General features: G+C 41.2%; 1 protein-coding gene across 2 annotated transcripts in view; it reads left to right on the top strand.

Annotated features, from left to right (window-relative positions):
• The first annotated feature begins 3,738 nt into the window (after positions 1-3,738).
• IL20RA (interleukin 20 receptor subunit alpha) overlaps positions 3,739-25,498 on the top strand; it is a 34,181-nt gene continuing 12,421 nt past the window's right edge. Inside the window, exons 1-2 of one of the 2 annotated variants that reach the window (XM_069598494.1) lie at positions 3,739-4,363; positions 22,611-22,746. In XM_069598494.1, coding sequence (XP_069454595.1) covers positions 4,255-4,363; positions 22,611-22,746 — 245 coding nt within the window. In that variant the 5' untranslated portion in view covers positions 3,739-4,254. The remainder of the gene's footprint in view (positions 4,364-22,610; positions 22,747-25,498) is intronic. The other variant, XM_069598493.1, reaches the window with a different exon arrangement.

Raw genomic sequence — 25,498 nt, 5'->3', positions numbered from 1 at the left:
TTGAGTAAGCTCCAGAAGTTGGTGATGGACAAGGAAGCCTGGCGTGCTGCAGTCCATGGGGTCGCAAAGAGTCAGACATGACTGAGCAACTGAATTGAACTGAACTGAGCTGTAACAACTACATTTGTGCATTTTTCTGTATGCATATTAGACTTCACAATTACAAAACATTTTTAAAAGCATGTACCATTTCTCAAAGGGGCTTCCCCAGTAGCTCAGTGGTAAAGAACCCACAAGGAACACAGGAGACACAGGAGACATGGATTCAATCCCTGGATCAGGAAGATCCCCTGGAGGTGGAAATGGCAACCCACTTCAGTATTCTTGCCTGGAGAATCCCATGGACAGAGAGGCCTGGAAGGCTATAGTCTATGGGGTTACAAGAGTCAGACATGACTTAGCGACTGAACACACAGGACACAACACCACTTCCCAAAATAAAAACTGAAGAGTTGAGGGAAGATTTGATAAGATCCCATAGGATTTGAAATATTAGATATAATTTGGATTTAAGCAAACAGCATACCAAAAATTACTAGTGGCCCCATATAGCCACAGAGTAGTTCATTCAATCAATGAAGACAGCATGGCAGAGTAGCCTAAAAGGACTGTAGAAATCCTCTAAATACTGGATGCTTATTATTTCCCCAGAACTCTCCTTTTCTGCCACCACCCCCAACCCTTTTCAGAGAACTTTATCTTGCCACCCTTCATGTTCTAATTGCCACCTGTCCTCCTAATATTCAGGTGTACTCCTGGAGCAGTAACCTTATTACATTCTGATCCTGCCCTGTTCATGCTTGGGTGTCCAGGAATGGCATCTCTTCCCACTCACAGGGTAGTTTATGCTAAGGAAATCAACTCATGCTGCATTTTCATAAATTAATAAGAATACATCTTACTATGTGCACTATTTCACAGTTCACCCCTCATATGTATGTGATTCATTTTGTTACGTATTAATATAAGAGACATAAAGGAAGTCATTAAAATACAGCCTTTGGAACTGCATTAACCAGGATTCAGATCCTTGTTCTGTCCCTTTAAGTAAACCATCTGTACAAGCCTGTTTGCTCCTTTTGTAACTCGGGGTAACATAACTGACTCATAGAATTGTTTTAAGGACTAAAGAAAGCAGCAAATATAGAAATTTTAGTTGGTACCTGGCTGACAATAAGAACACAGTAACTTCAGATGATGATGATGATATTATCCCTGGAAACTGTTTAGGAGTTAAACTGGAATGGGAAAAATTTATACTACCTGTTTGTGGTATTAATGTCCGGGCTGGGATGGGAAGGATTGGTTTATGACCTTTCTGAACAGAAAGCCCAGAAACTCATACATCAGGTTTCACAGAACTAAGATCCCAGTGTGATAAGTCAGGGCAAGAAGAATTGTAATGTTTGAGGAGAAGAAAAATGTTGATCTGAATGTGTTGAGTCATTTCAAAAATCTGTGGAAGGATATACTAGAATTTATTTCAACCTGAGAGGCTTAGACTGGGAGGGACTCAGACTGTCTGTCTCTTACTGAAGTTCACAATAGTGAGAAGATGGTAGAATTTAAAGGTACTAAGGAAACGCCCTAAGGTGAATTCCAGGTCACAGCTAAAAGCAAAAGTCATGTCTGTCCTCTTCAATGCATGGGAAACAACTGAAGGCCTAGCAATTTCTCAGGTCACACTCATCCTGCAAAAGCCATAGGCAACCTGAGGACAGAAATGTGAGTGTGTTCACAGGTATGAGACTATCAAATTCTGACTTACTGTCTGATCAGTGCACAGGAGAAGCTGAGGAGGAAGGGTGAGAGGGAGGGAGGCAAAGGCACACAGAAGATGGTTGGCTCCCAAACAAGGGGCACCCACTTATGAGTGGAAAGGACTACAGATCTCAGGTACGTTCCCCATTCCTGCTTCCTAGAAGGAGGAAACAATAAACTGTTCCTGCTCAAGTTAAGAAGTGTTAGGGGACTATAGATCACAGGGAACTATACTCAATATTCTGTGATAAACCATAATGGGAAAGAATATGAAAAACAATATATATGTATAACTGAATCACTTTGCTGACAGCAGAAATTAACACAACATTGTAAATCAGCTATGCATCAATTTTTTTAAAAAGGGAGGGGTTGCGAGACAGGGAGGGAAGGTTATATATATTTGCCTCAGCCCTTTTAGGGACATGAACAATTCACATTGGAACCAAAACACACACAAGTCTTAAGGTTTAGATACCAAAAATGATCAACTCAAAATACTTCTGTGGCAAATATACATCATGTTTAACCCACCAGAATTAAAGTAATAATGTTGGTGCAAGACTAATTTTTAATGGAAATATAGTTGATTTACAATATTGTGTTAATTTCAGATAGAGAAAAAAATGGCTCAGTTATATGTACACATATTTTTAGATTATTTTCCATATAGGTTACTACAAGATATTGAATATAGTTCCCTGTGCTCTACAATAAATCTTTGCTGTTTATCTGTTTTATATACAGTAGTTTGTATTTGTCGATCTCATTCTCATTTACCCATCCCTCATTCCCTTCCCCCTTTGGTAACCATGTTAGTTTTTATGTCTATAAGTCTGTTTCTGTTTTGTATATATATTCATTTGTATTATAGTTTAGACTCTACTTATAAGTGATAGCACATATTTGTCTTTGTCTTTACTTACTTAGCAAATATTCTCTAAGCTCATCCATGTTGTTGCAAATGGCAATATTTCATTCTTTGCTATGGCTGAGTGACACTTTAGAGTGTGTGTGTGTATTTAAAATCCAGAAAGGGACTTAACTGCTTTAGTGAAAGAAGTGAAAGTCATTCACTTGTGTCTGACTCTTTGCCACCCGAGGACTATACACAGTCCATGGAATTCTCCAGGCCAGAATACTGGAGTGGGCAGCCTTTCCCTTCTTCAGGGGATTTTCCCAACCCAGGGATCGAACCCAGGTCTCCAGCACTGCTGGCAGATGCTTTACCAGCTGAGCCACAAGGGAAGCCCTTTAAAATCCTATGGAATCTTGTCTCATCAAATCTTCCTCCAACTCTTCAGTTTTTGTTTTGAGAAGTGGTATTGTGTGCACTCCACTCCAGTACTCTTGCCTGGAGAATCCCATGAACGGAGGAGCTTGGTGGGCTGCAGTCCCATGGGGTAGCGAAGAGTTGGGCACGACTGAGCGACTTCACTTTCACTTTCCACTTTCATGCACTGGTGAAGGAAATGGCCACCCACTCCAGTGTTCTTGCCTGGAGAATCCCAGGGACAGCAGAGCCTGGTGGGCTGCCGTCTATGGGGTGGCACAGAGTCGGACACGACTGAAGCGCCTTAGCAGCAGCAGCAGCAGCATTGCGTGTTACGTGTTTAGTCCCTAAGTCATGTGGGTCTCTTTTGCAACCCCATGGACTGCAGCCCACCAGGCTCCTCTGTCCATGGGGATCTCTAGGCAAGAATACTGGAGTGAGTTGCCATGCCTCCTCCAGGGGATCTTCCGACCCAGGGATCAAACCCGCGTTTCTAGTTTCCTGCATTGGCAGGTGGGTTCTTTATCACTAGTGCTACCTGGGAAGCCCACTGATAACATTAAGCCCTTTTTAAAATGTTGTCCTTCCTAAACTCTTACCAAATCAATGAGTCCAGTCAGGAAAACAGAAAACACACTGTTTACTTTAACAGAAAGAATTCGATACGAGGAACTTTTTAAACAGTCGGGAGGGAATTTTTCCCTGCAGTAGTGACCTCCTTGAACTTTACCAGTGGCACAGCGGTAACGAACCTGCCTGCAGGGCGAGAGGTGGGTTCCATCCCTAGTTGGGGAAGATCCCGTGGAGAAGGAAATAGCAACCCCTCCAGTATTCTTGACTGGAAAATTCCACGGACAGAGGAGTCTGGTGGGCTACAGTCCATGGAGTTGTGAAAGAGAAGGACGCGACTTAGAGACGAAACAACAGTAAAAGTGACCTCGTTATTTGGGAGGCGGAAAGTCACGGATTCTCGGAGCTGCGAGCCGGACGGGCTTGGAGGAGAAGTCGGACACTCCCCCTGGCGCTGGCACCCAGCCCCGGCTCCGGCGGGACGCGAGTGGGGCTCCGCCTCCCCGGGCACCCAGCCGATTGGAGCGCGGCGCTCAGCCTGAGCCCGGGCCCAGGGTGCGGAGGGGAGACGGCGCTCTCAGCGCCCGCGGCCCGAGGGGGCGTCCCACGCTGACGGGTACCTGCAAAGATGTGACCCAGCCCCGGCGCCCATGTGCGCCCCCGGACCCTCACCGAGGGTGGCGGCCAGAGGAGCCCCGGCACCCGGCCTCCTTGCGCTGCTGTTCCTGCTGCTGGTGGCCGCGCCGACGGGACGGGCAGGTAGGAGTATCCGGATTTTGCTTTCAGGCGCGCGGAGCAGGAGGAGCGCAGGTCCGCGCGGGGAGCCAGGGAGCCCGGGGAAGAAACGCCGCTGCCTCGCGCGCGCTGAGAACTTACACTTGCGGCGAGGGTGGCGGGTGACGGTGGAGGCAGGTTGAAGGTAGTCGCCCCGAGTGGACCCGCAGGTGATAACTTGCGGTCGGCGAGAGTGCCCTTGCACTTTGCACTTCCCGCCCCACCCCCCGCCCCCGTCGCAGGCTGTCGCCACCCCCGCCGAGGCCCCACGGACCAGCTGCCCTTCTACACGGAGCATCCCAGGGAAGGAGGCGATGCCTGAGCTTTAAAAATCCAAACGGGAAAGAGCTGGGCTCGCAGGGGACGGGAGCTAGAAAGGGGCAACGTTTCTAAAGTAAGATCCCTTTCCTGGGCAAGTCATTTTTTTCCCCCTTTGCAGTTTTGACCACGTACATCTAAGTGCCCTTTGATTTTTCGGAAGTAACACAACTTTGAACTGATCTGTGATACAGGTTTTTTTGGTTTTGTTTTTAAGCTTTAACTCTACCAGCTGCAAGCCAGTAAATCAGAATGATTCATTAACTGATTTCTGTTCTCTTTCTGCATTTCTGGTATATGAGAAGAATGTTTTTAAAGCAAGGTACCTAGGATCCTCTCTTTTTAAAAATTTTCAAGCAACAGAGCTTGAAATACTGTATTTTGTGCAGATTTGGTCCAGGCCTCTATGTTTTTAACCCAGAACTGAATAATGACTGTGAATGCAGGAAGTTGTCCATGAAACTGTGGTGTCCTTAGTAATCAAAGAACAAGTTGCAAAAGTTCAATATAATTACAAAGGTAGGAAAAGCGTGCATATAGATCTTGGAGAGATTTTTGGACAATAGACATTATGCACAAAAAGCTTCTCTTTCTCTTCTAAATCCTGAAGTTACCAGAAATGGTCATTCTTTTCTCTTGTGATAAATATCCCTAAGTAAGCTGAATGGGAAGAGACTGCTCCTGACTTAGCCAGATACTGACCTTCAACTAACTGACAGGAATTTAGTTGTTTCTATTTCTAATCAAAGAAATAAAGCTTGCTCCTTGATTGGATAGGGAGGCTGACATTAGAAAGTAATAATATTCTTGGCTTCGAAGCAAAATTAGGGGAAAAAACAAAGAAACTCTCTCTTGACCTAGGTACTTTCTTGGCTCATCTTAAAACATTTCTGTCTTCTTCTGGGCCTCCAGGCACACTGAGAGCTGATGGGACAATCAGGTGAGAAGGTACATGTGTTTATGTGGATAGAGAGCTATGCCGTCTTGTTGGTTCCACCACCATATCTGTTGAGCCATTATATGACATTGCCACATTTCAGTCGTAAATGCTTTAACATTTCAAAAATTTTGGCACAAAAATTTGAAGTCACGCAACTCTGTGATTGGATCAGGCTGTACTACAATACCAAACCTCCAAAGAGAAAGAAAAAAAATTTTCAATGTGGCATCAGCATTTTAGGAAAGTTCTTGGTATTTCATTTCAGGTAAACTTTTAAAGGAATTCGGAACATCTGTACCATACCCACAAGGCAGAAGGGACACAAACTCGACTCTATCAACTCTCCAGGGACAGAAGTTTCACTAGGAAGTTCTTCATTATGGTTTGGCAGTCTGATTCTGTTGGCCTAATCCCCTGTCTTATTCGTCACTGCAGATAAAGAATCCTGGTCAGCATAATATTAATGAGCATTTAAAGCCAGTAACAGAGAGTGGGAGGAGATGACTTGCCAAAGTCACGTATCTCCTCCTCAAATCCTTAAGAAACTTCCACTGCTGATAGAATCATTCTAAATTCTCCTGTGTGGTCTTATGTGACCCCCTCCTGCCTGTCTCTTCAGCCTCACTCACACCACTTAATTCCTACTATTGTGGACTTTTTCCTGTTCCTAGAGCAAACGAAACTGTTTTGCATCACAGGCACTTCATACTTGCAATTCCTTGTGCTGGAATGTTCCAGCCGACTCTGTCTCTGGCTAACTCCTGTTCAGACTTGACATCTCACCTCCGGTGTGCCTCCCTCAAGAAGAGCTTCCCAAAATCCCCAAAGAGGGGGAAAAAAATAGAGTTTATTGTGTCTATGAACAAAGGAGCCAGCTCTAGGTTTGGAGCTTTCGAATATGGTCTAAATATTAAAATATCTCTGCTTGTTAGAACTAATATGCTATATTTAACACAGCAAGGGTATTTGTTGAAGTGTTTCTTTCTTTGATATAAATACAGCAGTATCAGGTATTTTATTTCATGGAGAAGTTATTTTAAGATATTTTTCACACACACAAATGATTCCAGTGAACTAATTAAATTTTTTTCATTGCTTTCTTCTTTTTAGCTTTTAATTTTGAGCTAATATGAGACTTACAGAAAAGCTCTAGAAATAATTGAGCTCTCATTAACCCCCTCACCCTGTTTTTCTTAATTTTAAGATCTGAACCATACAGGGTTCAGAACCGTGAAATTAACATTGATGTAACACTGTTCAGGCTTCCGAGGTGGCTCAGTGGTAGAGAATCCGCCTGCCAATGCAAGAGACTTGGGTTCGAACCCTGTGTTGGGAAGATCCCCTGTTGAAGGAAATGGCAACCCACTCCAGTATTTGTCTGGGAAATCCCATGAACAGAGGAGCCTTGTGGGCTACAGGCCACAGAATCCCAGAGTCAGAAACAATTTAGCAGCTAAACAACAGTGTGACACTAGTCACTAAACGACAGACTTTGTTTCAGTTTCACCCTTTTTTCCCGCTAACTGCTTTTGTGTTCCAGGATCTCCATCATCTTTAGTTGCTGTGTCTCCTTCCTCTCCTCCAGTCTGTGACAGTTCCTCAGCCTCTGTTGGCTTTCATGTCCTGACACTTTAGGAGTCCTGGTCACGTTTCCCTCAGACTTGTCCCTCAGCATGGGTTCATTTGAGATTTCCTCATTAGAGTGAGATTATTCCCTTTGGGCAATAATACCGCAGAAATGGCGTTATCTTTACCAGCCCATCCTATCAAAGGGTTTATGATATCAGTGCATCTTCTTCCTGATGATGCTAACCTTGATCATTTGGTTCAGGTGGTGTCTGTAGGGTTTTTCACTGTAGAGTTCCTATTTTCACTTTCTGATTAATAAATATCTAGTGGAGAAGGAAATGGCAACCCACTCCAGTGTTCTTGCCTGGAGAATCCCAGGGACGGTGGACCCTGGTGGGCTGCTGTCTATGGGGTCGCACAGAGTCAGACACGACGGAAGCGGCTTAGCAGCAGCAGCAGCAGTGGGAAGATATTGTGAGATGGAGCAAGTATCCTGTTTCTCCTCAAACTTACACCCACTAATTTTAATATTCATCAATGGATACTGGATGCAGTAACTGTTATGCTTAATGGTGATTTTTAAATTTCACTCTTTCCTTCTCAATTTATTGAATTGGAATTCTAATGCAGGGAAGAGCCTTTGCTTCTACTTCATGTATTTATTTAGTTTCTTACATATATTAATATGGATTCATAAATGTTTATTGTTTGAGTTATAATCCAATACTATTATTATCTAGTATTAATTTTATTGCTCAAATTTTCTGGCTTTGGCCATCAAAAGCTCTTTTAGTTTGGTTCCTGCATGCTTTCAACAGGCCCCGTTCTTTCCTGAGCATTTCATTACTTTGTAGCATCACAAAATATTTCAAATTCATCTTGTATTTTCCCTTCCCCAGGTCTGAATGGGCTTCCCAGGTGGTGCTAGTGGTAAAGAACCCGCCTGCCAGTGCAGAAGGCATGACACTGGTTTGGTCCCTGGGTTGGGAAGATTCCCCTGGAGGAGGGCATAGCAATCCACTCCAGTATTCTTGCCTGGAGAAGCCCACGGACAGAGAAGCCTGGTGAGCTACCGTCCATAGGGTCACACAGAGTCGGACACGACTGAAGTGACTTACCACGCAGGCATGAAGGGCTGAATCAGCCACTTCCCTCAGGAGCTCTAGTTCCTTCTCCTGGAGAATAAGATCTGGAAACCAAAATCTCGTTGCCGGGTGTGCTCATTGCTACTGGAATGTTGTTTCTAGGCCCTCTTTAAAAAAAAAAAAAAAAACTGACTGGCGATGTTAAAATTAAATATTTCTTCTGCTTTATTTTCAGAATTCTTTTTGATACAGAAAACTAGGCTTAAAAAGACCTTAAAATCCCATCCAACTGCTTCTCTTGTGAATCTCTTCTGCAGTATAACTTCCATAACTCTGCTGTTGAAGCACCTCCCATCATAGGAAACTCACTACCTGACACCCAAGTCACTATGTCCTGTCGTTGCAGACTTCCAGCTACTGGGATGTTCTTCTGTGTAATGAGCTGAGATCATGATCTCTTTTCTCTTTTCCCATTGTCTCTCTCAGAGTTGGTCCTCACTCTGAGTGGATCAAGTTGTACAGAACAAGCTGCTCAGCTCATTGACTGCAACCATCACATTCCCTCTGTCTTCTTTCATCTCAGCTAACCACCTCCCGAGTTACATCATGCCAGGTCCCTGTCTCTTCTGGTCTTTTCTGTAGGTGTGTGTTCCGGATTGTCCATCAGCTCTCAGGCGGATCGTGATGAGATGGCTCATCTCCCACATTTTAAACACTACCCCTGGCATGTTGGTCCTTCAGTGACTTAGCATCAGGTTCTTGGTGAACACAGGTCTCTAATGCCTAAAAGTTACCCTCCCTTTTTATCTTCGTTATCTTCTCCTATGAGACACAGACCTTGACCCCTCATTTAAACTCAGAATTTCATATAAACATAATTTCATTTTGCAGAGGCAGTTTTCTTTCTCTTCACTTCTTAGATTATGGAGAATGGGAAATATGGCATAATGTTTTGGCTAGAGCTGGTGAAATCTGTGATGATGGACTTAATGATGATGGAATGCAATTAATGAGACTTTTCTGGAAAGGAAATTTTTACTGATTACAAATATTATCTATTCAAAATCAGTTCTATTTTTCAATGCAGTGCTCACTGCATTGCACACGGAGATGCCAAAATGACTTCCGCTCAACTTTTCCAATCACTTTATGCATGGCTTCATCAAATGCCAGCTCCACCTCCAGGCACAGAGAATGGCATACCTCTCTTCCACAGGTTTGTCAGGAAGTTTTCCTTACACATCTTGAGTCTGAGCATGTATGCCTTTCATCCAGCCTCCTGAAATTTCCATATCATACAATTACACTTGTATTTTGGTAGTATGAGATATTTTGGCAAGTGTATCCTCTTAGTTAAAGCTTCTGTTTACATTCCTTCCCCCATTTAAATTTCCTCCTTTTCAATGTTGCAGATTTTTTTTTTTCTCCTACATCAATTCCTTCCTCTGCACTTTCAGGTAACTTGGCGGCCCTTAAAGCATTCATTGTTCTCATAAATAAACATTATGTTCATTTTTGAGGACAGATGTGAGCAACAGATGCCGACTATATTACTTTTCTAGGGCTGCCATAACAAAGTACCTCAGACTGGGTGGATTAGATCAGTATAAATTTACTATCTCACAGCTCTGGAAGCTAGAACTGAAAACGGTAGGAGAGCATCTGTTCCACGCCTGTCTCCTAGCATCTGGTGGTTACTGGCAATCCTTGGCATTCCTTAGCTGTTGAGCACCACTCCAGTCCTCTCTGCCTTCCCACAGTGCTCCTTTTGTCTCTTCACATAATCTTCCCTTTGTGCATGTCTCTCTTTGCATCCAAATTTTCCATTTTTATAAGGATACCAGTCATGTTGGATTGAAGCCCACCCTAATGAGGTACTGGAGGTTGGGATTGCAACATACTCCTTTCAACATACATTTATAACACCAACCATACTCTCAAGGGGCTTCCCAGGTGGCTCAGTGGTAAAGAATTCACCTGCAACGCAGGAGACCCGGGTTCAATCTCTGGGCGAGGAAGATCCTCTGGAGGAGGAAATGCCAACCCACTCCAGTATTCATGCCTGGAAAATTCCATGGACAGAGTAGCCTGGCAGGCTACAGTCCATGGGGTTTGCAAAGAGTTGGACATGACTGAGCAATTGAGCAGGCACACACCATACCCTCAAAGACTTGGAGGTTAGTGAGCAGGACCCATGAGCTTGGCTCCTAAAGTGAAGAAAAGCTGCCTTTTCAACCCTATGTAGTTCTCCTCAACATATTTATTAATCTATGTCCACTGCCAAATGGAAACTTTTGCAGAAGTCTCACACCTGAAAGCCTCCCTTAAGAATGTCAAGGGCAGCGATGAGTCTTCTCTTACACTTTCTGTAGCATGAACATAAGAGAGAGCAACTGTTTTATAATATATGCAAACACGGAATCATAATGATGTATGACTGAAACTAATATAATGTTTATGCCAATTATCTCAATTTTTAAAAAAGAGAAACATCAGTGGATGTGTATTAAGATGATGGAGTTAAAATTTCTTCAGCAGAGGGGTTCACTCTCTTCCAACCTCTACCTCCTGCCTCCATTTCTCTGTGGGGGCACTTTCCTGCAAAATCTTGCTCCAACATGGACCATTTTCATGCTTAAGGCTAATTACTCATATGATTCCAAGTCAGTCTCCCTTCTCCATTTTACACTAAAACGTATATGTTTAAAAGGTTCTCTAAATTATCTACTAAATGCTGTATGTTGTTATTTTTTAAGTTGACTAATGGTTGGTTTAGTACAAAATAGAACAGCATATGTACCTTACGAGTAAATAACTTAGGGGAATGAGGTATTTGAGCTGATCAGATGTAACGAAAAAGAATCAGCTTCTTACCCCCACACATTCATTTTGAGTTTTCATAAGTTAAAATATAACTTGATGCAATGTGATTTTTAAATAACCTTCTTTTGAGTATTTTCATTTATTCATTCACTTACTCAGAGTCATTCATTCATACATTTCAGGAACTGTTCTAAGTACTGAATTGAACAAGAAAGCAAGAACGCTTTCTTTGTAGAGCTTTTAATCTCAGATGATTACAGTATAAATGTAGAACTGAAGAAACCAAGCTTCTTTAGAAGCACAGAATAAGGCAACTGCTCTAATTTAGGAGTCAAGCAGAGCTTTCTATGAAAAGGGAAACTGAAACTTATGAGAATTGCCAATATACTCATTGTATTTTTCATTTAAAATACTAGCAAGAAATTAAATCTTGCTCTAAGCATATTCTATCTGTAAATGACCAGGTAGTTCATATTCCTTTTCCACACTTATATTTCTTTCTTATAAAGCTACTAATCAACAAACAAAACACAACAACAAATAGCAAAATCCTACGAAAAGGAGAGATTTTTTTTTTTTTTTGAGGGTGGTATTGCCAAATGGATAGAGTAAGGATCTTTGCAGCTTACGGACAGCCTGACCTCAAGGTCCTTGACAGCCTCGCCAGGTCATTGTGGACTGCGGCTCTACTCAGTGCTGAGTCCATCTGCAAACAGTTATCAAAAGGCACCCATGTTACAGCTTCAGTTTTCTAAGAAGGCTGGTATCCTAGGTGCTGTTTCCTACTTCCTGAATCAACACAGTCCTCTGTTAGCTTTAATAGCAAGAGCAAGGGAATGCCTGCATTGACCCATTCTCTGCATTGATCCATTCTCTGCATTGATCCTGGAGAAGGTCCATTGTTGCCAGTACCTTATCCCGACCAGTGTTTTTCTAACATCTTTGTGGCAGGATAACTACCCCTAAGAGCTGATCTTCAGAGAGACGTGTGTTACACATAGATCCCCTGTCCACTGTGTTACATTTAGTTACACAACTTCATCAAGGCATAATCCAACCTGAAGAGGTCTAAATCAAGTCTAGGTCACTGTCAAAAACATCAAAGCATTGACTTGTCACCTCAGAGAAGAGTTAGCCCACTGAGAAAGAATGCATCTTTCTGACTGTATTTTTAATGGCTGCTATACACTTCTGTCTTCATCTTATTTGACTAGACAGCTTGAGATCACACTCTCAACCTCATTTGCCTCAAAATCCCAATCAACAATGAGCAGAAGTAAATACTATTGATTACTTCTAAATCTCCACTAAGTAATTATTTTAAGGCTTTTTTTTGTTTGTTTGTTTTTCTTACTTTTTTCTATTTTTCTCTGTCTTCTCACATTTTTATCTTGTTCATTTTCTCTCTGAATATGTGAAGTGATAGAGATATCAGTGGAAAAACTGTATTACATATGTGAGGATAAAAAGAAGTACTGGATTTGAAAATGAAGTGAAAGATAAAGTAGATGACATATGTTGATATTTAATAAATATCTGTTGATTGAACTTGGAGCTCCCAATAGTTGTTCTTTCCAATACCTTAGTGGCTCCAAATGGTTTCTCTCTGTTCTTTCTTGTCATGTATTTATTTTTAGTTTTTTGCTTGCGCTGGGTCTCTGTTGTTTCACGTGGGCTTTCTCTAGTTGCAAAGAGTGGGGACTACTCTTTGTTGTGATGAGTAGGCCTCTCACTGTGGGGGCTTCTCTTACTGGGGAGCGGAGGCTCTAGGCACACAGGCTTCAGGAGTTACAGCACTCAGGCTCAGTAGTTATGTTGGGCAGCTTAGTTGCTCCGCAGTGTGTGGAATCTTCCTGGACCAGGGATTGAACCCATATCCCCTGCATTGGCAGGTGGATTCTTATCCACTGTTCCACTAGGGAAGTCTGTCTCTGTTCTTTCGTCTGTCTTTTCCTTTCTGAGGCAAGTTATTGAGTGAGTTGTAGAGACTACAACGCACATGTGAATATTCTTTCCCACAGTTACTGTGATCATCACTTTGGATAGACACTTTGGCAATCACAAAATGTGGAGAAAATCAAACCCTTGCCCTCAAAAAGCCAATTTCTGAAAGGAAAGGGAAAGCATTCACACAAGAAATGACATAAGCCAGTGGGACTGATTCTCTAACAATGGGACCAACATATACAAACTGATAATGCCATCTTCAAAATAGGCATTTTAGGAAGCTATGCACAAAAATCTGACAGTGTTTCTCCTAAACTCCTTTTTTCAGAGTTCTGGATAGAACCTGCACACGTTGGTCAGAATAACCCATTAAGTGGCAAACCTCATTTTGAAGGTGTGGTTTAATTTTCAAAATCTTTCAGAGCCACTTCCAAGCAACTTGTATAACCAAGCTAAGAAATGCTATGTTGGGCAAAAACAAGGTGTGCCTATTTTTAAAAAATGAGATGGAATTTTTGCATATTTATAAGCTACCTCTGAAGACAATTGTAGGTAAAAAGATCTGTGTTCCAAATGCCAGAGCTGAGCAATGCCGGGAATAATTATAAACTGTCCCAAGGAAACTGCTTGGAAGATGTGCACTCTTTTTGATGGATAAACGCCAATATATTTATTTTAAGAAGTAGTCTCAATCTTAAAGTCCTATTTACTCTCATGTACCAACCGCAATATTCCAGAACATGTTTAAGCACATAGATTTACTTACTGAGGTGTGGCTATAAAGAAATAACATGTTTTTCATGTATGACTTATGTATCACTCATCCATATAAACATTCACATACTTGGCAGGGAAAGCTTGTATTGATGGACTATGTCCAGATGCAGAAAATACTTGCTCTGTAAGAGCAGGGCCTTCTGTGTGTTTCTGTCTTCCAGTGCACCTAGGTAACTGGTAGGTTCTATTTCTAGTAGGTGTCTGGTAATGAGGTTGAATGAATGACATGACTAAGTATACTTCCACCAGAAAAATTCAGGGAAGGAGAAATACTCAGGTTTTCCTCATTGAATTTCTTATATATCTCCTTAGAAGCAATTTTCAGTTCAGTTCAGTCACTCAGTCATGTCCGACTCTTTGCGACCCCATGAATCGCAGCACACCAGGCCTCCCTGTCCATCACCAACTCCCAGAGTTCACTCAGACTCACGTCCGTAGAGTCAGTGATGCCATCCAGCCATCTCATCCTCTGTCATCCCCTTCTCCTCCTGCCCCCAATCCCTCCCAGCATCAAAGACTTTTCCAATGAGTCAACTCTTCGCATGAGTTGGCCAAAGTACTGGAGTTTCAGCTTTAGCATCATTCCTTCCAAAGAAATCCCAGGGCTGATCTCCTTCAGAATGGACTGGGTGGATCTCCTTGCAGTCCAAGGGACTCTCAAGAGTCTTCTCCAACACCACAGTTCAAAAGCATCAATTCTTCGATGCTCAGCCTTCTTCACAGTCCAACTCTCACATCCATACATGACCATAGCCTTGACTAGACGGACCTTAGTCGGCAAAGTAATGTCTCTGCTTTTGAATATGCTCTCTAGGTTGGTCATAACTTTTCTTCCAAGGAGTAAGCGTCTTTTAATTTCATGGCTGCAATCACCATCTGCAGTGATTTTGGACCCCCCCAGAATAAAGTCTGACACTGTTTCCACTGTTTCCCCATCTACTTTCTGTGAAGTGATGGGACCAGATGCCATGATCTTAGTTTTCTGAATGTTGAGCTTTAAGCCAACTTTTTTACTCTCCTCTTTCACTTTCATCAAGAGGCTTTTTAGTTCCTCTTCACTTTCTGCCATAAGGGTGGTGTCATCTGCATATCTGAGGTTATTGATATTTCTCCTGGCAATCTTGATTCCAGCTTGTGCTTCTTCCAGTCCAGCGTTTCTCATGATGTACTCTGCATATAATTTAAATAAGAAGGGTGACAATATGCAGCCTTGACGTACTCCTTTTCCTATTTGGAACCAGTCTGTTGTTCCATGTCCAGTTCTAACTGTTGCTTCCTGACCTGCATATAGGTTTCTCAAGAGGCAGGTCAGGTGTTCTGGCATTCTCATCTCTCTCAGAATTTTCCTTCAGTAACATGCAAACTTTGTAATGATTGTGCAATCTCTTCTTCCCATAACACTGTTCTTTGGAGCATTCCCTAAAGGCAGCAAGTGAGTATCCTAGCAGAGAGATCTCTGTTGTCCTAAGAAAGCTTGGACTCAAGCACCCTCCGAATGGTTGAATAACTGCAGGCAAATTGGTCACCTCTCTGGGCCTTTATTCAGCTGTGAAAGGAGAATAGTAACGATGGAGGACAACGTTGTTGTTGTTTAGTCACTAAGTCATGTCCGGCTCTTTGCGGCCCCATGGACTGTAGCCCACCAGGCTCCTCTGTCCATGGGGATCTCCAGGCAAGAATACTGGAGTGGATTGCCATTTCCTCCTTCCATGGGTCTTCCTGGCTCAGGGATAGAACCTGTGTCTCCTGCATTGGCAGGTGGGTTCTTGACCATGGAGCCACCAGGGAAACCAATGAAGGACAAGGCTGAGCTAACAATTACTGAGTTCTTTCTTTGTACCAGGCACTATTTTAGGAACCTTATTTAATCATCCCAACAAGCCTATGAGGCAGATAATAATATTGTTTTGTTTTACAAATGAGGAAATTGAGTGCAGAGGCTAAATAACTTACTTCAGGGCACACAGCTTAGGTAAGCGGAGAGCAGGGAGCAGGTGTCAGTGTGGCTCTGGAACTCTTGTTTTTATGACTTCTCTCCGACCTACTCACATAAACAATTATTAGAGGCCAATGAGATAGAGCAGGTGGCCGTGCCCCGTGTAACAACAAGCAGTCCTATTATAGACAAAGCAGAGGCCGTACTCAAGTACAACAGCAAATGGGCTAAGCGGTAATAGGGAAATAGTAGCAGAATTGGTAGAGAAAGAGAATCAAGTTCAGAGGAACTAATGTTAACTCCAAACTGAACTCTCCTTCATAGAAGACAGTTAAGTATATTTTCTCAGATAAATAGTTCCTATATCACGCTTGAAATGTTGGTTAGACGATTCACTTTTTTTTATTTCTTATTTTACTTTACAATACTGTATTGGTTTTGCCATACATTGACATGAATCTGCCACGGGTGTATATGAGTTCCCCATCCTGAACCCCCCTCCCACCTCCCACCCCATATCATCTCTCTGGGTCATCCCAGTGCACCAGCCCGAAGCGTCCTGTATCCTATATCAAACCTAGACTGGCGATTCGTTTCTTACATGATATTATACATGTTTCAATGCCATTCTCCCAAATCATCCCACCCTCTCCCTCTCCCGCAGAGTCCAAAAGTCCGTTCTATACATCTGTGTCTCTTTTGCTGTCTTGCATACAGGGTTATCATTACCATCTTTCTAAATTCCATATATATGCGTTAGTATACTGTATTGGTGTTTTTCTTTCTGGCTTACTTCACTCTGTATAATCGGCTCCAGTTTCATCCACTTCATTAGAACGGATTCAAATGTATTCTTTTTAATGGCTGAGTAATACTCCATTGTGTATATGTACCCTAGCTTTCTTATCTATTCGTCCTTCCCCAGCCACTGCAATTATATTTCAAGCGCTCTTAAAAAGTGAATCGTCTCAGCACTGTTTATAATACACGATTCACTTTTTAAGAGCACTTGAAATATAATTTTAGTGGCTGGGGAAGGAGGAAAGAAGAGTTAATATTTTTCAGGAGAAATAATTTAAAACTTAAGACCAAAGAAAATATGCCTTTCCTTTTAGCATGAAGTTAGAACAATACTTCATCTGCTGGAAGGCAGAGACACTGCTTAGCTCTCCTTTGGTGGAGGGTGGGATGAGATATTTACAGCTTTGCTTCCTGAAATTGATTAATCGCCCTCTGGTGCCCTTTTGTACATCAACTCTTCTTAACCCCATTTCCCACAACAGAAAACTCAGGTGATTTTTTTTTCCTCTTCTTTTGATCTTACAAGGTAGTAAAGTATTTTCCTGTTTTGAAAGACATTTATAATATGTGGCAACCACTTACCATGAGCTGCTCTTCCTTCATTAAAAATATGTTGAGTATCCCTTGTGTACAGTGCAGGTTTCCCAGGGTTATTTCAAGCTATCAAGGTTTGGTAGTTCAGACTGTATCACCCTCATTCAGATGCTCATGTGAGGGTCCTGCTCTGTCTTCATGACGTATGTGAGCCAAGAAGTGGTTCGTTCGGTTCAAAACTATTTGCCAGGCACTGGGGATACAAAGGCTCTTGTAAGACATGGTGCCCTGTGTCAAACAGCTCAGAGCCTGGTGATTGCTTCACTGCTTCAGCTGCAGAAAGACAGATGGGGCTGGAGATTTTCTCAGGGCAGAGCTGGGCAGGGCTTCCTCAATGCTGAGGTTCCCAAGTTAATGAGCCTGCAAAACTTGAATGGCCCCAAGGGGAAGTCCCCAGAAGCGGCCACATTTGACTGTTCAGCCTCTTACAGTCTGGTAGTTTTCCTCAGAAGTGCATGAGCATATTGTCCATAAAGGGTAAGTCAGAAAGTCTCAGCCCCAGAAGACAGAGGTTTGGGTAACCATGAGACCAGTTACCCTCTATGAGTTCACGCTGAAAACCTCGCCATTTTTTACTGGTGTTCATCGAGTACTGATTTATGCATTGATTTTTCCCACAGTGTAATGAAATAGAAATACCTTTTACTGTCAGGCATATGATTAAAACTGCAACATATTTAGACAGTGACCTTAGTATTATCTTTGAGGCCATTAGGAAAATGTCATACCATTTCATTACACTTACAGAAAGGTAACCATAAGATAACTCTTGGAACTAATGCAGCAGCCACACTTTGTAAAACTCCACTAATGAACTTGTCAAAGACGTACCCATTTCAAATGCCATTTATCTATTCTCTTTCTACTAAAGGACCCAAGAGGAGACAAAGGACCTTTTCTTTATGGTGCTATAACATAGATGAAGCTGGGCTAGAAGGCTTTCCCAAAGGCCAAGATATAACGAGAGGAAAATAAACACAAAGAGGGAAAACAAGTCTAAATGACATGACTTACAAGCTAGAGCTAACTCATCATTACTTGGGAGTTCATTAAGTGGGTCCTCCTTGCTGACCTCTCACAGCTTTGTTAGGGTAGACATCTTTTCTGTTGTTTTTCACACTCCATTTATAGGCTGTATTCCCTGTGTTGTACAATATATCCTTGTAGCTTATCTTATACATAATAGTTTGTGCTTCTTAATTCTCTTCCCCTGTATTGCCCTTCCTCCCTCCCCACTGATAACTGCTAGTTTGCAGAAGCCACCTTAATTACCCGTAATCCAAGGGGACCCCGCCTCAAGTCTCCCTCCCATTGCCCAACATTCACACCCCCATCAGGAAAGCTCAAAGGGAGCCCAAAATTCTGGTCCCTTTCTGAGGTCTTCTGAATTTCACTTTCTCTTGAAAGAAATGCCTCCTACCCAGTGACTGTCATCAGAAATGCCCAAACCCTTTTAGGGTATACCATGCATACTCTCCATAATATCACAACACAATCATGTCATTAAAATAGCACAGGCCAATATTCATTGAATGGAGGCACACAAGGAAAAATAAGGCGTCTTCTAGTTCCAAAAGATATTTAGGGAGAGAGTACCAAAATTATAAAGGGTATGAAACAGCTAAGCAAGTTAGGGGTTTGCAGGTAATTTGGTGTGACCAGTGAACATAGTACATTTGGCTGAATACCATAAGGAGAGGCCAGACCAGACTGTGGAGACCCTTGTTCCAAACCAAAGTTGTGGTGGTACAGCACTCCTAGAAATAAAATTATGTGTACCAATCCAAAAACTTTGTGATTTGGGATATTAAATAGAAGGACTCTCAGAAGATCAGATCTGTACTTGCAGGCCATAAATCTATGTGAACAAAAGTGCTTTTGTAACTCACAGATCAGCACATGACTCCTGATATCAATGTGGGTATGACATATTTTCACTTGGATGTTGATTAAATGATCTTATCAGTACTGGCAGGTTAAGAAAATGACTTATCTCAGTTGGAATATTTATTCAGGAGTGTTTTCTTTATGTTTTTCCAAACTGGAAACAAATAGTACCTACGACTTTGTAAAGATGATAACACCACAAGGAAATACTAGTTATCGATTATGCTTTTTTTTAATGTGCTATTTCTCCCCCTCAGAAACAAGTACGAATTCTATTTTCTATCATTCTTTTGCATCATCAAAAAGGCAAATATTCCTTGATAAATCTTCATCTGTTGATGTAGCTTACAAAACAGGCATTGAAAATAGAGCTCCCAGCTGGTGCCACCCCACTTTCCATATCCATAGCCAGCATTTTGGTGCCAGCTCAGCCATCCTCATTGGGATTGCTGCAGTTGTGGTCTCACCCGTCTCTCCAGGTCTATTCTTGCTCTCATTCAATCTTTTCTCCTCTCAATAGTGAAGTAATCCATTTGAGATACAAATAGGCTCTTGACTTCCACTGCCTAAAAGGCATCAGTGCTCTTCTGCTGTATTTCAATTATATCCCAACTTCCTTTCCAGGGTTTACAAAGACGGGGGTGACGGTGAGAGATCTAGCCCCTTTGAATTTCTTCAATCACAATGTGGCCAGTAGCCTTCACTTTTTCCAGCCACAGTGACATTTTGACTGTTCCAAGGCCATGGTCTTTTTGGATTGGCATTTCCCCACCTCTGGAGTCTGCCTGGAACACTGCCCTCCTACCTCACAGCTGACTCTTAAGCCCCTATCTAAGTAGGTTCTGTGACCCACTACTCCAACCTTATTCTCTTCCATAGCTGGGTCACCACGTGCTTGTTTGATTTTTGACTTGTCAATGGTGTCTCTCTTCCCACTAGTCTGGGATCTCCACAAGGGCAAGAACATACCTGCTTATTCATCATTATGTATCCACATGGTGGCAGCTGTATTAGTTTCCTGGAGCTGCCATAACAAAGTACCATAAACTGGATGGCTTAAAATAACAGAAATGTATTCTCTCATAGTTCTGAAAGCTAGAAGTATGAAACCAAGGGGCTGGCAGTGCCATGCCCCCTCTAAAGCTTCTGACGGAAGCTCCTTCTTCACTTTGACTAGTTTCTGGTAGTAGCCAGGCTTCTTGACTTACAGATGTATCACTCCAATCTTCCATCTTCAAGTGGTGTATCCCTATGTCTTCAGATTTTTTTTTTGTTGTTGTTGTTATTTTAGGGCTGTCCCCGAGGCAATGCTTTGATTTATTGACTAGAGGATATCCAAAACAGATATATTTTCTGCCTAGGAAATCTATAAGATAACGTCAATACAAATGAATCTAAAGGACAAAAGCTAAGGATATTCTTCCCCCAGAAATAGTGTACCAAACAGCAACATCCATTTTAAAATATATTTCTATTAAAGATGTTTACTACTCTGAATCCTTATTAGTGTATTGAATGGATTGGCTAAAAAGTTCATGATAAGATGTTGTGGAAGACACCAAATGAACTTTTTGGCCAACTCAATATAATGTGTTTAACAGAGCATTTATCTTTTTTAAAAAATTCAAAAAATTGTTGCTGTAACCCTCACTTGTAATTAAAAGTCTAAGAAGTTGTCATTCTTCTCATTGGTTTTTAAAATGTTTCATAAAGATGAAATGAAACTACTAAATAGAACATTTTTCAAGATTTCGACCTCAGTAGTCCTTTATGACATCACTGGATATGAAGGGAACCATTATTTTCCTTCCTCCATTTAACTTTTTTTTTTTTTAAGTGATTGATTTCTCTTAGTTTCTCTAAGTTTTAGACTCTTTGTTGTATTAGATACTAGTGCTGGGTAACAAGCTACCTCAAAACTTAGCAGCTTAAAGCAACAAATATCATCTCTCAGTTTCTGTGGGTCAGGAATCCAGTAATGGCTTATCTGGTGGTTCTGGCTGAGGGTCTTTCACGAGAGAATAGTCAAGAGTATATATGAGAGTATGGATGACTGAGGCTGCAGTCATCTGAAAGTTTTACTGGGACTGGAAGATCCACTTCTAAGCTCACTAATGTGCCTTTTGGCAAGAAACTTCATTCAATTCTTCAACATATCCTGGAGGCCTGTTACTTGCCACAAGGTCCTCTGTGGAGAACTGTTCACAAAAAGACAACCGACCTTTCCTAGAGTAAATAATCCAAAAGAGAGAAAGCAAGGTGGCAGCCATAGTATCTTTTATAATCTAATAAGAAATGATGTACTCTCACTTCTGTCATACTCTATTGGTCACGTAGACCAACCCAGCTGCAGTGCGAGAGGGGAATATGCAGGCTGTGAATGCCAGGAGGAGGGGATTACTGAAGGTCATCTTGGAGACTGGCCACCAAAATTGTGGCAATACATACGACTTATCCATAATGTAAACTTGCAAAGAGGTTCACAGCATTTATAATGAAATATGTTTTATTTTCAAAAAATAGGATGGTATGATGAGAAAATTGTTTAATGTTTTGATATTGTTGTCACATTATTAATTCTCTTTATTTAACCTATTATTCCTTTTATTTAAACTGTTAAAATATTTATTTTTTAATCATTTCTCTACAGAGGATTTCTAGAAATTAATCCTTTAAGATACAGAGTTTGTAACATTTTGATAATTGATATAGCATTTTAAGCTTCCCTGCTGGTTCAGTCAGTAAAGAAATGCCTGCTATTCAGGAGACCTGAGTTTGATCCTTGGTTCAGGAAGTTCCCCTGGAAAAGGTAATGGCCACACACTCCAGTATTCTTGCCTGGAAAATCCCTTGGACAGAGGAGCCTGGCAGGCTACAGTCCATGAGGTCACAAAGAGTCAGACACAACTGAGCAACTAAACCACCACATAGCATTTCTAGAGGATCGCTTAAACAATTACAAAACACTAATCAAAATTTCTGTTGAATCATTGAGCATTAATGATTGACAACACATTTCAGGGGGTAATTTATTTCAGAAAAGCAAGGTGGTTTAAAACAATCATATTATTATATCTCACAGTTCTGATGATTAGCTAGGGCTCAGCTGGATGGTTCTTCTGCTGGCCTCTCTCAAGGCATCTCACACAGCTTTAGTCTGAGGCAAATAGGGCTACAGTGTCCACAGTGGCTTCATTCTGGCCCCTTGGCTGGAAAGCTGGGCTCAGCTGGGATGCTAGGACAGCTGGACATCTCCCTTGTCATATGGCCTCTCAACATGGTTTGTCCAGCAGAGTAGCCCACTTTTTACATTGCAGTGCAGGGCTTTCAAACGAGCAAAAGTGAAAGCTCGCAGGCCTTGTTAAGGCTCAGTCTCAGAATCACTTCTGTTGGTTAAGGAGGGTCATGAAGTCAGGTCGGGCTGGAAGGAAGTTCACAGAGCAAGAGTACTGGAAGGTACTACTTCTTGGGGGCTGTATCTAGAGACCAGCCACCACAGGTTAGGTCTTCCTTTCTCTCCACTAAACCCTCAATTCCCCTCTACTCCTTTTTCAGTTCCCTGTGTCTCTGGTGATCTGCATAAACCTACAAATGTCACCTTCATATCCATAAACATGAAGAATATCCTACAGTGGAACCCCCCAGAAGGCTTGCAAGGCATGGAAGTTAGTTATACTGTGCAGTATTTCATGTAAGTTGATTCTTTTTCTTTGTTTTATTTATAAAAGCAAGACTTAGACCCCTATGCAAAGATTAACAAACCATCTATTACATTAAATGAGTGTTTGAAGAGAAAGAGAGATTTTAGATATTTCCTGTTAAATTATCTTGTTATATTTTGTTAGATTAAATTAGACAATAATGTCTTCATGTAAACAGAATGTTGAGTGCTTAGGCAAGAGGAAATATTTAAATGGAGAAAAGAAGTTGATCAAAATGTTATTCTGTGGCTAAGCAAACAAGGAGATCCATCACCTCTGAAACAAGTAAACTTATTAGAATTACAGGGTATTTTTAAGTGAAACTGAGTACAGAATTCTGTACAACTCATGGTTTTTATTAAAGATGGTAATGGATGGACATTTCCACTTTTCACCTCTCCCTCAAAACTCATGACAAACAAGAAAGAATGCAGAATGATGAGCGAATGTGGGGTAGATTGTCACTCCCATACCCATTCAGCTAGTATTTAAAGAACTGCTCCTTTCAAAGAGTAATTGTCCCAGAGAATCCAGCAACCTGTCCCTAATTACTGAAAGGGAGAAAGAAAAAAAAATGAACGTAAGTTAAAAGTTCCTGAAAGCTTTCTTGTGGAAACGGAAAGAAAATTCAGACAAGTAATTGTCTGTAGTTTTGAGTCCATAAACAACGTGGTCTCTAATGGTAAATGTCAAAGAAGAGATAAACAGTCAAAGAGAAAAAGATTCTAAGACTCCAAGAGGAAGAACTTTTTTTAAAAGCAAGATGGCAGAACTTAGGAAGAAGATAGAAAATAAAAATGTTTTCTGGAGATGAAAAATCTATTATAGCTGATAGCAATAATTGAACAGGTAATAATGACTGTCTGGAATTGCATATTATAAATGCATGCTCTGCCTAGGAAAATTTAATAAAAATAATAGGAAGACATCCTGGTGAAGTTACTGAACTTTGAAAAAATGACATGATTTATAACCATCATAGTAAAAGCAATGATTTCTATCTGCAACACTCAGCTGATGGCAGTGATACATCTTCTGAGGGAAATATAGTTGTGACCTAAGACTCCCACCAAGTTCAACAAATGTATTTTCAAGCAGATGGAACTTGGGATATCACTCTCCTGAGACTTTCTTGCAGAGAGTTGGGAGGGGAAACACTAATTAAAGAGCACCTCCAACTGAAAGAGATAAAAAAGAACCTAAAGAATCTTAATAATGACAAGATTGTGGCAAAAAAGATGAGGAGCATGCACTGAAACCATCTAAATGTAGAACTGAGTCTAAATAGCAGTGAGAAATGTGGTTACAGACTTTCTTTGCATATTTGAACTTAATAATATAGCAAATCATAAGGTGGGGAAAGACTGTATGTGTACTTTTATAGCACCAAGGTATTATATGTGATCCAAAATAAAAATGTTATCATTTGAATAACTAAACTCTCAATATCTTTCATATATGATTTTCTTAAACTATCTTATTAAAAGATATTAAGAACTAATATCTTGTGGTGATGAAATGTTTAAACTGCAGTGATTTATTTCAGTTTAATTTCTTTCTCATTAAAGTTCAAATCAAGTTAAAATTACTATTTTTATTAAAATCATAAGTATGGCATAATCGAGTTTTTGTCTATGTATCCAATTATTGAATCATTCTTCTGGGTACATATAAGCACAGTGAGATGTACAGAGTCACATGTACCAAATGTTTCAGGGTAATGGGCTTCAGGATAATTTATTTATCTCTCCATTATACTTTTTTGATTGTGTGAGTTTAAAAAATGTACCATATTTACCAAAAAAAAACCCAATAATGTCGTTTTTGTCTTTGAAAAAAAAATATCCTGACCATTAAAGGCAATAGAAGACTTTGGCTGCTATTCACAGTGACCTCGTTTATCTAGACCCTCATGCTCATTGCCAGTGTTTCTCAGGAACCAGTATTTTAGGGAAGAGGCATCGCTCTGTCAAGAGAAATGGCTCCTGAGCATGCCCTTGCCTCCTCTTCCGATAGGTGGAGCGGGGAGCTTGCTCTGTTCTTCATGTGTCTGTGTGACTCAGAGAAGGATTTTTTTAAAAAGTCATCACTGCTCTGAGAGCAGATAATTTAGATTATTTGCATTTCAAAAAAGAATATTTGAAAATAAACTTTTCATTTTGGAATTCTTACAGCCCCTGAGCCTGCGGATGGCGCGCAGGAATACAGGGCAGTGTGTGTTACCAACAGACTCCACGCTCGGTTCCGAAGGCAAACAGTCCTGGGTTCACAGCCAGGCTGTGGACCTAGCTGGTTATAGACTATACATTTTTGCTTTTGAGTGAAGCTTGTTTCCAAGTAAAAGATGAAATTTTAGCAAAAGTTTAAATTATATCTACGTGAGGAATTTAACGCAGAAAATATAGCGTAGCATTAAAAGCACAAGTTTTAGCATCAGAGAAAGCGGTTCAAATCCCAGCTATGCCTGTTCCTAGTCAGACTAACTTGAGCAGCTCCATTAACATCACTGAGTCTCAATTTCCTCATCTGTAAAATGGGATGAATATAATGGTACCCACCTCCAAGGGTTATTATGACAATTAAATGAGATAAAGCTTTCAAATCCTAAGCACGCATCCATGCTTAATAGCACTTGATAAATGTTTCCTGCTGTTACCAGAAAGCAGTCAGAGACCACCTAGAGCCCCACATGACTTTTGCGCATGGAGAAACATTATTGCTGTAGCATTTATTGTGGGATTC

Source organism: Ovis canadensis, chromosome 8 (genome assembly GCF_042477335.2).
Source record: "Ovis canadensis isolate MfBH-ARS-UI-01 breed Bighorn chromosome 8, ARS-UI_OviCan_v2, whole genome shotgun sequence".
Taxonomy (NCBI): Eukaryota; Metazoa; Chordata; class Mammalia; order Artiodactyla; family Bovidae; genus Ovis; species Ovis canadensis.
Note: the sequence above shows the minus strand (reverse complement) of the source record. Positions and strands in the feature narration are given on the sequence as shown.